General features: G+C 35.7%; 1 protein-coding gene across 3 annotated transcripts; it reads left to right on the forward strand.

Moving 5' to 3' along the window:
• The first annotated feature begins 2694 nt into the window (after positions 1-2694).
• Positions 2695-5427, forward strand: LOC114307328 (protein CYTOSOLIC ABA RECEPTOR KINASE 5). 3 transcript variants are annotated; one of them, XR_014342369.1, is made up of 5 exons: positions 2695-2957; positions 4054-4186; positions 4542-4690; positions 4777-4821; positions 5255-5427. XR_014342369.1 is itself a non-coding variant. In XM_082891885.1 (3 exons), exons 1-3 carry the CDS (start codon positions 2710-2712, stop codon positions 4557-4559), a joined length of 399 nt encoding a protein of 132 aa, XP_082748011.1. In that variant the 5' UTR covers positions 2695-2709; the 3' UTR covers positions 4560-4697. The 3 variants fall into 3 exon arrangements, 2 of the variants coding, with proteins under 2 accessions (XP_082748011.1, XP_082748010.1); XM_082891885.1 differs by lacking the exons at positions 4777-4821; positions 5255-5427 and having other exon boundaries at positions 4542-4697; XM_082891884.1 differs by lacking the exons at positions 4777-4821; positions 5255-5427 and having other exon boundaries at positions 4630-4674.
• Positions 5428-12015: the final 6588 nt, after the last annotated feature.

The following is a 12015-nucleotide window of genomic DNA, read 5'->3' on the forward strand; positions in this document are numbered from 1 at the left end:
CTTCTAGTAGCATCGATCATTGCTCCTTCGCTTCTGATGTTCACAGTCACGACTCTTTCGTCTCCCAACTCACTCAGGTTCCTTTTTTTTCATTTCAATTTTATCTTCCAAAAAAAAAAAAAAAAAAAAGATTACGAGTTTGATTTTTGATTGATTTGTTGTTCCTTCGAGTTGAATATTGAACTGGAAATCAAGCAATATCAGTAACTTCATAGCATGCATGCATTTTTTGATTCAATTTTGCCGACTATGCTGAGATTGTTATTATTTTGGAAATGATGGAAAATGATCTACTATTCAAGGCGATGAATTTGATTTTCAGCCCTAGAATTTGAAATTCGTCGATTTCAAAGAGTAATTTTTTTTTTATTCGATATATGTTTCTTCTAACTGTTTTTGCTCCTCGAAGTTGAGTTCAGCTTGAAATCTTAAGTTTGTAATGCATTTCTGATTTGCTTTTTTCTTCTTTTTTTGGCAATTTTCAAATAAATCCTTAATACATATTGTGGATTGCTTAATAAATAGAAGTTGAGTTTACACAGAACCAAATCATTAATACATAATCCAAATAAATCCTTGTTCAAGGACATATTGTGGATTGCAAAATCAATTCAATAAATGATACTACATTTTATATTACAGAACCCTCAGAAACCCAGGGTCGTGACCCCATTCCCTGCCCCAAAGATCATGGATCTTCCTCAGGTGAAACTTTCATCTACAATTTGAATAAACTCATATAATATATATATATGTGTGTGTGTGTGTGTGTGTGTATTATAGAATCCATAAACTGTTGCTTTCATTGTTTCTAAAAAATGTAGTTTTTTCTAGTGGGAAAGTTGATTTTTTAAAGATTTTTTAGTTGCTTTTTAGCCGAAAACAAATGGGCTTTAGCCCAGAAAAAAAAAAAAACAGCTTATTTTGCCTCCAGTTTAAGAACAAAGTTTATGATGTTTGCCTCCAGTTTAAGACTTATGTTTACCACAGCAATACAAAGAAGAGACAGAGAGAGGGGAAAATAAAATTCCTTTTTTATGACTGTAAAATGATTTACGAACATAATTTTCATATAGAAATTAATTCAGAATTGTGTAGCAGGGTCGCTTTCAAAATAATGAGTCAAAATAATGAGTGTTTTGATTTGAAATAAAAGGAGCCGAGGATGACTGGTGCTATATTATATGTGATATTTATATATTGTGTTTGAGCATTGTTTCCTCGATCCCAAGAGGTTCCATAAATTCACGGTGAAGGTTGTTAACCCTTTCAATTTTATCCATTGTGGTAAAGATGGTTGTAATTAACAGTTATTTATCAAAAAATAAATAAAATTAACAGTTATAGTTGTCAGGACTCCACAGTCTCTGGTTGCTGGATTGATGTGGCTTGGATTAAAGGATGGAAGATATTTCATGCGACATGTCTGCCAAGATTCAGATGAATTGAAGACATATGGTTGGACGTGTCACAATGGACGGGATTATGGACATCAATGCTAGTTGACCAAGATATGACCTTGATGACAAGTTTTTTGAAATCCAAAGAAGATGGCAGTGGCTATGGAGGGGACTGGGCAGTTCTAATTGATGTGCAAAGTGAGAAGTAAATATCTTTCCCACCAATCTTACATTTGTCTTATCAAATACCTCTAATAAGCATGTTTTGTTTAGTGGATATAGCCCCAAAACTGGAGATTTTCTACAAGACAACCTATAAGAAAATAGCATGTGAATTTGAGGTGGAAATTATTGGTTTGCATAAAAAGAAATGTGTGTTAGCCTTGATTAACATCCATATACCTGTCATTGACCATTTTACGGCAATTGCACACATTTTTTTCTATGTTATGGTTTTTATTTGTTTGAAATTTTACACAGTAAAGATGCTTGGAATTATTGGTTTGCATTTTTAGCAGTTTAGGCATTAATTATGGGACCTTGTAAGAGTACACTCATCAGTACTAACGATTGGGTTGTGTATTTGTGTTGCCAGTACATTTACCCATTGTTATAGTAGTAGTTTTATATTGTGGGTGCTTTGTAACAGTACTTCTATATTGTCGAAAGCAAACTTGTACTGAATGAATACTTCTCATGGGTTAAATGTGTGTTTGGAAATTTATCAAATAAGTGTATATTTTTGGGGGGAAATTTTAAAAGGTCTATATTTAGGAATTACACATCATGTCATCAGCTAACAATTGATTTTTGTAAATTAAATAGAATTTTAGGACTAAAGACGAAAACAAAGGATCATAAAAAATGTTTGGTTCTGTTGAATTATAATTGCAAACAATTTATTGAAACCCCTCAAAGAAATGAATGAATTAAATTTAATTAATGACAGCATTGATACAAACAATGACAGGATGAAGATTAGAATGTGTTCTTATCTTAGAAGTCTTATTTTTGAGAAAAATATTTATTTGTTAATAAATTCAGCAATATATAAGGATGTGGCTATTCTTAAGTTCAAAACCTATGTGCTTGCCACGTGCTTCACACTTTGAAGTATAGCCTAGGAAGCTCTCTTTAGATCTGTGCCTCGTGTCATGGTTTACAAATATGACTAAAGAAACTTGCTCGCTTCTTGGACTATGGCAGTGAGGTTCTCTTTTTTCTTTTTCTTTTTATTTTTCAAATTCAACTTTGTATACTCTGTAAGAATTGGGGCAGGGAATGGGGTCATGACCCTGGGTTTCTGAGGATGCTAAACTTGCTGGACTGGATGCAACGAGTGAGAATTGCTATTGATGCTGCAAGGGGGTTGGAATATTTGCATGAGAAGGTTCAACCTTATACTATACACAGAGATATCAGATCTAGCAATGTGCTTCTATTTGAAGACTTTAAGGCCAAAATTGCAGATTTTAACCTTTCAAATCAGGCTCCTGACATGGCTGCCCGCCTTCATTCTACTCGAGTTTTGGGAACATTTGGTTATCATGCACCAGAGTAATGCTTCTGAAACCCATGTCATATTTAATTATGTGGCAATTTTTTGTTTGGAGCTCTATATGTGTACATGGCTTTATGTTTTGCTTTCATGCTTATGTGGTTTTACTTTCATCTCACATATTTATACACCTAATGTTGTTAGTGGCCATCAGGTAATTGACTCCTACTGATCCAGAGTTTGTTAACAACCCTTTTGCATGATTCTGTTTACTCCCAACTATTCTATGAAGAAACAATATGTCCTTGATATATTTGATTTAAGTTCTTCAGGCCATGGCTTCAATCCTTTTTTGGGAAGTAAAACTCTTGATGCATATTGTTTTGCTTCTAATTTAAACTCTCACTTTACGGGGTTACTTGGAATTTGAATTGGTTTGCCAAATCGGACTGGCTATTAGGGACGCACTTAACCCTATTATGCATTTGGGGTAGAGGAGGTTTGATCCCTTGAATGGGGAATTCAAATTGTTTGTGTTTCTAACCAAAGTTGGTGACTTAAAGGATTAATATTAGGAAAAATTGGTGATAAATCCAAAGAGGGGAGCACATGGTGGGGCATTAAGGACATGGTCGGATCTTTTGTGGTCAAGAGGACAAGTTTTTTTTGTTCTTGTTGGGTGAAAAGGACATTTGTGACAGTTTAAGCCTTGCACTTTTTCTATTTGTAGTTTCTCTCCATTCTCAAACACCACCGTCGACCACCGCTGCGCAGCAGCAGCGGTGGTGGACAGATAGGTATGGGTAATATGGTCTTTCATATTGTTTTTGTTCTTATGGCCCCAAAAGTTTCAGAATTAGATCTTTGGCCCAAGTGCCCTTAATATTATTTGGGTTAGTTCTTAAGAGTACAAGAAATTTTAATTTAAAAATGAAGCTTAAGGTAAGAACTAAAATGCAAGAAAAGGGATGGCTTCCATGTTTTAAACCCCTTATCTCCTCTCCTTACACTGGTATTAATCATGACCAAAATGATGCCAAAACAGAGTATTATTGGTCTTTGTGCCAGGTTGAAGTCTGTCATATGTATAACAGAGTTCTCTTTAATAAAATAAATACAATTTTTTATTAATTTGGTGACAATCTCGTGGTGCAGATATGCAATGACTGGACAATTGACACAGAAGAGTGACGTGTATAGCTTCGGGGTGGTTCTGCTAGAGCTTATAACAGGCCGCAAGCCTGTTGATCACACTATGCCTCGTGGACAACAGAGTCTTGTTACTTGGGTGCACTTCTCTTTTTGTGCCTGCTTTCTGAACTATCCTCCCATATATATATATATATATATATATATTCTGCTCATTTATTGGTTTTCTTTTTCTTGCAACCAAGTGATCATACCCAATTTTATGCTGTAGTTGATATTGCACATGGTAATTGGATTCTAGGAGATTTCTGGGAAAGAAGTTCTGGGACCATAGAATTACTGTTTAAAGTCCCAATCTAATTTTCATGGCCTAACATGATGTGGTGATGTTGGAAAGGATGTTTGATTCTAAAACTAAGAAGGCATGCTGGATCTATAAATCTGTCTTTCCTCAGTTTCATTGGAAACATCTTACATAATGAAAAATGTTGCAGATGAGTGTGTGTCAGTGATTTTCTGAAGGTCATGAATTTGAGAAACCAAACGATGGCCAAGCTTTAAACCTTATGAATTCATGTGCAGTGGCAGTGCTTGAAGAGTTTCAGGATATAGTCTTTTCATATGGTGTTAGTGACGAGTACAGGTTCCAAATTCATTTTACTATGCTTTTCAGCTGAACCTTATAATTCTGCCCGTACATGTCTTTTATGTTAAAATTTTGGCTTTCAGCTTTGTTTTGAAGAAGGATTCTCAACTCTGTCAGAGGCATGCCAGGTTCTCTTCTGTCATTTTCTTTTATTCACATGATACTGTGCACTTAGAGGAAATTTTTGAATGACTTGCATGAAGTTTTCTAGGATTGAGATCTCTTAGATGTTATGGTTATGAAATTGTGAACAGTCCTGTTAAATTCAAACACCTTTTGTATCTGTCTAATGAGTAGCCTTGATATGTGAAAGTTATGCTGATTTGGTTGATGAGGATTTAGATAATGGCAATTTCTGATGGTTTTCGCATGGGGGTTCTCCACTTTCATCGCCACCTTGTTCCGTGCCTATTTCTGCTGTTAAAAGATTAATGACCTTTTAAAGCTAATTTTTGTGGTATCTTTAGAAGTGCATACTTTTTTCTCCATGAGTTGAGTTTGTAGATTTAAATTCTGATGCTTTATCTAATGGCATGCTTTAACATCTTGCCTTACTTTCAGGTTGAGACTGGAGGCAATCCAGGTGTCCTCTTCAAGACGCACCCTAACATCAACAAAGAGCTGTTTTCCAATGGATTGTATTTTTTTCATAAAAGAACTTTTCGCAAGTTTTTAGTTGTAATAACTCACATATGACTCCAATTTTGAGATTCAAATGGAATGCTTGATTAAACTACAATGCTATACCGTCTAAATTCTTGTCATTACTACTCTTAGACTGCTTAACTTTTTTTTTTTTTTTTTTTTGCGACGGTAACAAGATGGTCGCCAAAAATCATGTTAGTGTTTTTCTTTGTTTTTTGCGACGGAAAAATAGTGGTCGCCATAAGTAGTTTAGGGGGTCGCGAATAATTTGCGACCGTTGCTTTGCCGTCGCAAAAAGTATTTGCCACCCCCACATTCGCGACCCCCATTTGCCGTCGCATGGGCCGTCGCAAAAGGTCTTTTGCGACTGTTTTTTTATTATTTGCGACGGTTTATAGCGGTCGCAAAAAGTAATTTTTTTAGTAGTGGTGGTGGCGGGTGGGTGGTGGTGGTGAGTGGATGACGGTGGCGGTTGGTAGGTGGTGGTGGCAGGTGAGTGGCGGATGGCGGGTGGTGGTGGGTGGTGGCGGATGGGTGGTGGGTGGTGATGGTGGGTAGGTGGGTGACGATGGTGGGTGGTGGTGGCAGGTGGGTGGCGGATGACGGGTGGTGGTGGTGGTGGGTGGGTAGGTGGGTGACAGTGGCGGGTGGTAGGTGGTAGCAAGTGGGTGGTAGTGGTGGTGGTGGTGGTGGGTGGTGGGTGGTGGTAGCAGGTGGGTGGCGGGTGGCAGGTAGGTGGCGAGTGGGTGGTGGGTGATGGTGGTGGTGGTGGTGGGTGGTGGTAGCGGGTGGGTGGCAGGTGGCTGGTGGTGATGGGTGGTTGGTTGTTGCAAGTGGTGGATGGTGGTGGCAGGTGGGTGGTGAGTGGCGGTGGCAAGTAGGTGGCGGGTGGTGGTAGCGGGCGGTGGGTGGTGGCGAGTGGATGGCAGGTGGTTGGTGGCTGGTGGTGGCGAGTGGTGGTGGCAGGTGGGTGGTGAGTGGTGGTGACAGGTGGTGGTGGCGGGTGGGTGGTGGTGGCGGAAGACGGTGGTGGAAAATGGTGGCGGGTGATAGCTAGTGTTGGGTGGTTAAAAAAAAAAAAAAAAAACTGAAAACTCAAAGTGGAAACACATTTTTTGTGTTTTCATTTTTTGGCCAAATTTATAAATTGAGACTACTGATTTATAAATCAAAAATTTTACCAAACAAGTTTTTATTTTAATTTTTTTAATTTTTGTAAATATAAACAGAAAACTGAAAACGTAAGTATTATCAAACGACACCTAAGATTGCGTTGGGTAGATCTCTGTAAATATGATTTGACATTATGAGTTGTATTTTGAGTTTATGAGTTGTGGAATTATAATTTGAGTGTATAAAATTTGTTTAGATATAATTTTTGAATAAATTATTGAGTTGAGTTTTGAATTGTATGTGGGATTCAGTTTTGAAAGTTTGATGTCAAATAAAAAAATTTGTTTGGTGATGAATTTTCAAAACTTAATTCAACCTATAATTGATAATCAAACACACAACTCATAATTCGATATCCGTATTTTTTATCAACAGTCATGACCAAACTATTTTTAAAATACTCAAATAAAAAATGATTTTTTTTTTCAATTAATTGTTTTTAAGTAATTTTTTTGAATATTTTTTTTTTCAAATAATTTCTATGTCAATTATTTTATGTCAATTAATTTTTCTGTCAATTCATTTTTTAGGCTTGTATGAAAATTAAAATTATTTAAAATATTTTAAAATTATTTAGAAAATTAAACTATTAAAAATACTCTGAAAAATAAAATATTAAAAATATTTTGAAAATTAAATTATTAAGAATATTAAAAATATTCCAAAAATCAAAATATTAAAATATTTTTATGAAAATTAAAATATTAAAAATATTCCTATAAAATAAAATAAAATAAAAATAAAAATAAAAATAAAGTTATTTTTGAGTTTTGAAAAAAGTTTTGAGTTGTGTGTTTGGTTATGAGTTTTGAAAAGTAATGATTATAGTTTGAAATGAGTTTTGAGAAATGGATGTAGAATTATGATTTAAAAACTGCAACCAAATACCACACTCAAATCAGTGGTGGAACTATGTTTTGAAATCTAATCCAAACAGAGCCTAATTCGTTTTTCTATATATTTTTTGTAAAAATAATTTCAAAAATTTGTTGAAAAATATAGGTTACGTTTGATAGAATTTTAAAATTATGATTTGATAATAGAGTTGTATTTTGAGTTTATGAGTTTTGGAATTATGACTTGAGTGTACAAAATTTGTTTGGTTATGAGTTTTAAAAAGAGATTAAATTGACTGATGTGATATATAATATTGAAAAGTAAGTGTTTTGAAAAGTGGGTGTAGAATTAATTTTCTAAAACTGTAACCAAATAACACGCTCAAACTCATGGGTAGAATTAAACTTCAAAAGCTCTATCAAACAGAGCCATAATCTATCAATGTTAGGTCCGATGGATTTTTTTTTTTTTTTTTGATGAGAGGTTGGTGGATATTTTATTTTTGTTGATTTTGTGAAATTGTTTGGTGACAATTCTTTTTGTTGTTTTATAGGATATTTTATTTTTAATTTTATCCCTTAATTTATCTGTTTAATTTTTTTACTATCTATTTAATTTGTTTGACTATTTGTTGAATATTTTTTTCATCTGTTTAATTTTTTTTATCTATTCAATTTTTGAACCTATCGATTTAAATTTTATCTATCCAAACTGAATCTATTTGTTCAAAGAGAGAGAGAGAGAGAGAGAGAGAGAGAGAGTGTAGCAACCCTCACCTTACTCTTGTTATACTTGCATACATTCGTGCATGATCTTGTCTTGTTGTGTGGTTTGCAAGTTTTGCCTTGCCTTGTTTTGTTTAAGTATTGCTTGCTTGATTTTGTTCCTTGCTCGGTGTGTAGCCGAGGTCATCTTGAGCTTAGTGCACCTTTGAACCTTTGTACTTAGAACGTTTTGGAACCACTTGTTCGGCCCCCGTCTTCACCTCGGATATGTTGCCGAGATGTTTTGCACTTAGTGATCCTTGTCCTTGGGCAGGTATGGCCTAGACCGAGGTGTGGCACACCCCGGCCAAGGTGTGGCACAGCTTAGTCAAGTGTCGTCCTCCCTAACCGATGTCTTTGTTATCCTGTTGCCGAAGCTTTGACTTTAGCCGACATCATTACTTGCCGAAGTGTCTTGCCCGAGCTTGCTGCATACGCTTTGTCATAGACTTGTCTTATCAATCAATCACCTTTTGAGTTGAACCAACCCGGTAACGCCACGTGTCCGAGCTGATTGTTAAGACAGCCGGCAGACCTAGAAACAAATCATTTTGTCTCAAATCTTTGCCTTTAGAGAGAGAAGCTCTAGAGTAAGGAGGAGAAATTCTTGAGTGAGAATAGATCTTCCAAGCTTGATCTTCGAGGTTTGAACCGTTGGATTCGAGTTTTGAGGTTAGAATCTTGATCTACTTTGGTTGTTGTTATTGATCATCTAGCTGCATTGCATGATCGAATCTGTTTTGCATGTCATGCATTGATTTGAAGTTGGTTTTGGAAGAGAAAGATAGTATTCATGTGTTCTTAAAGAAAAGTCTCGTTTTGATCCGAAAGTTTGGAGCAAAAATCATGTTTTTGTGTTTGTTCTTGCATGACCTTCTTGTATGGGTACCCAGGTCCCTGTTTTGAACTCATGGCATGAAATCTCTGATTTTGTAACAAGTTATGATCTTGCATTCATCTTTCTCATGATAATGTTCATCATGTCCTTCATGTTCTTCAAAGGGAAACCCAGACTTTCCCGACTTTGCTTTTGAATAAGGCCATCGGGACCATACCTCGGCAAGGAGGTGTAGGACCTCGGCAAGGACCTGGTTGGTACCCAGTGTGTTTTCATGAGACGAGAGTAGTGTTTAAACTTCCAGCATGTTTTGCTTTGTTATTGACTTGGACCTGGTAAGAATGCCGAGATCATTTGCATGAATAAAGCTTGTTTTGAGAATGTGATTGCCGTGTGATTGTAGGACCTTGATCTTTGCTTTGAGCCTGCACCTGAAGAACTAGGTGAGTGGTATTTCTAATAAAGCTATGTTATACTGTTTTGAGAAATTTTGCTTTGCTTTATTTTGACGAAAGTATTTGTTAAGCATGAATGAATAGCCCTGTTTTGATGTATCAAGTATAAGCTTTGTTTTGTATTCACGTCGGCGATGTTATTTCTTTTACGTCGGCGAATCTTGAAAATCATGCTTCTTGGCTTGTATTCACTGTATTTTGTATATGACGGCTCAAGAAGCCTTTTGATCAAGATGTAATACGTATTTTACTTTATTGTATTCAAGTTGTAAAGATGTATGCCATATCATTGGACTTATGCACAGCTCTTATGGACTACTTGTATTTTGATTTATTGCTTCCGCATTTGTGAGCCCCTATATCCATATTCTGATTGTGTTAAAATTTTGAAAGTTGGCCTTCGGTAATTACGGATTACTGGCCATCACAGCACCAAACTACTAGGGGCGGTTTGGGGTCGTGGCAGAGAGAGAGAAAACCAATGGGCTTTATTTTAGAAAAACCTTCAAAAAAATCTTTTATTTATTCAAATTCTCAATTATTATTTTTATTGGTTTAAACAAATAGATAAACAAACAACACCAAATCTAACAAACAATAGATCACAAATTTCTTTAAACAAACAAATCACACAAACATATCACAAAGGCTCTATCTGTTTGTGTTGGATTTAAACAAACAAATACCGAGCTAAATCATCCAAATCTAGCAGATTTTTCTAACAAACAACACAAATATGCTAAGGTTTGAGAGACAAAGAAAGAGATGATTAATCTTTGTCAAACTAATGGAAGTTCTTTGAAGAAACCCTTGTAATCATCTTATGGCATTAACCATTGCTTTTCAGATTGAAGGAGATGACGATGGTGGCGGTGGCTAGGGACCAAATCGTAAAGGGAGAGAAAGAGAGAGAGAGAGAGGTGGTGGTGGTGACGTATGACTACAGTGGTGGTGTTGGATCTGGATCTGAAAACACATCTTCGGAGTCGTGTCAGTCTCATCAGCACTATAATTGGACTCCTTAGCACTAATGTTTAACCATTTGTGCATGACAATCTTAAGCAAGAAAAACGGTAAGCACGTGCAACCGAAACAAACATATTTCAGCCCAACTTCTTTGCAATTCCTTTCAAGTCATCGCAAAGAAAGCAAAACATAGAGAGAGAGAGAGAGAGTGAGAGAGAGAGAGAGAGACAAAGAAAAACGACAGCCTTACAAATCCGATGGATTCTAGAGAAAGAAATTATATACATATATATACACATATACAGAGAGAGAAAGACCTAAGCTCGGTGGTAGCGAGATAGTCCTTGGGGTGGTTCGGTCGTCGGCAGTCCCGCCAACTATCTCCTTACCGACAGCGACTTCTTTACTATCATCTCCAAGCCCAACAACATCTCTTTCAAATGATGACGTCAAAGCATCTATCAAGTTACTATACATGTGACGATGACCTCTTATAGATAGTTTTCCCTAAAATCTCTTCACCTCTTCATCGCCGCCGAAGCTGAACTCCAACCCCTCAAAGAAGTCGACGTCGAGACACAACCAGCTAAAGTGGTTGGTGGCAATAGAGGTGGTGGTGGTGGTGGATTTGAAGGAGAACTCATAGAAAAAGGAATCGACAGCCATAACGGTGGTGGTGGTGTCAATGTCAGAAGAAAAAGAAGGAAAGTTAGACAACAGAGAGCAACGAAGTAGAGAAGAGAGAGAAAAATAGAGAGATATAGAGAGAAATGGGTTTGATTAATCTATTAACTTATTGGAGAGATAAAAAGAGAGAGTGAGTTTGATTTTAACAGATAAGAAAAATGAAAAGAGAAAAAGTGGGTTTGATTTTAATAGATAAGAAAATTAGAGAGAGAGAGAGAGAAAGAGAGAGAGAGAGAGAGTATGTTTGATTTCAATAGATCACATAGGTGAATCTAATGAAGAGAGTTTGAAGAGAGATGGTTAGTTTGGTCATTTCGCAGAAGTTTCTCCTTATGAACTTAACATTTTACTGCGTGGACTTTTGGACAAAGTAAATCTAAATTTGAATATTGCCCAAGCACCCAAATAATTTTTAAAAATTCAAAAATATTTTTTAGTATTTAACTTTACTAAATTTATCTTTCAAATTTTTCATAAGACATTCTAAAACAAAATCAAACAATTTGTTGACTTCGAGAGGAAAAAAGAAGGTGAAGAATTTTGGGGCATTTGTTAGTAAATCTCATTTAAAAGACTTATGTCCCATTTAATCCTATTAAAATTTTTGTAACTCATATATTCTTATGTGATTAAAAAACGATACTATTGCCATCAATTATATAGATGGTAATCAGTAAACATGAATATTATTACGTAATATGAAAAAATAAAGAGAGAATTGGTGATAAATCCTTATTCCTACCCCTATACGTCACTAAGTACATGGTGGTTCTACTAGGGACATAAGAACATCTATTGGTTAAAAGAACATTGACATATTTTGTAACATAAATACCACCTGTATGTTTAAATTTTTATTTTAACATATCTATTCAAATATTTTTTTATCTATTCAATTTTTTTGAACATATATGTTCAAACTCTCTCTCTCTCTCTCCACCCACTTTCTCTCTCTAT

This window comes from Camellia sinensis, chromosome 10, assembly GCF_055761805.1.
Source record: "Camellia sinensis isolate YWXY chromosome 10, ASM5576180v1, whole genome shotgun sequence".
Taxonomy (NCBI): Eukaryota; Viridiplantae; Streptophyta; class Magnoliopsida; order Ericales; family Theaceae; genus Camellia; species Camellia sinensis.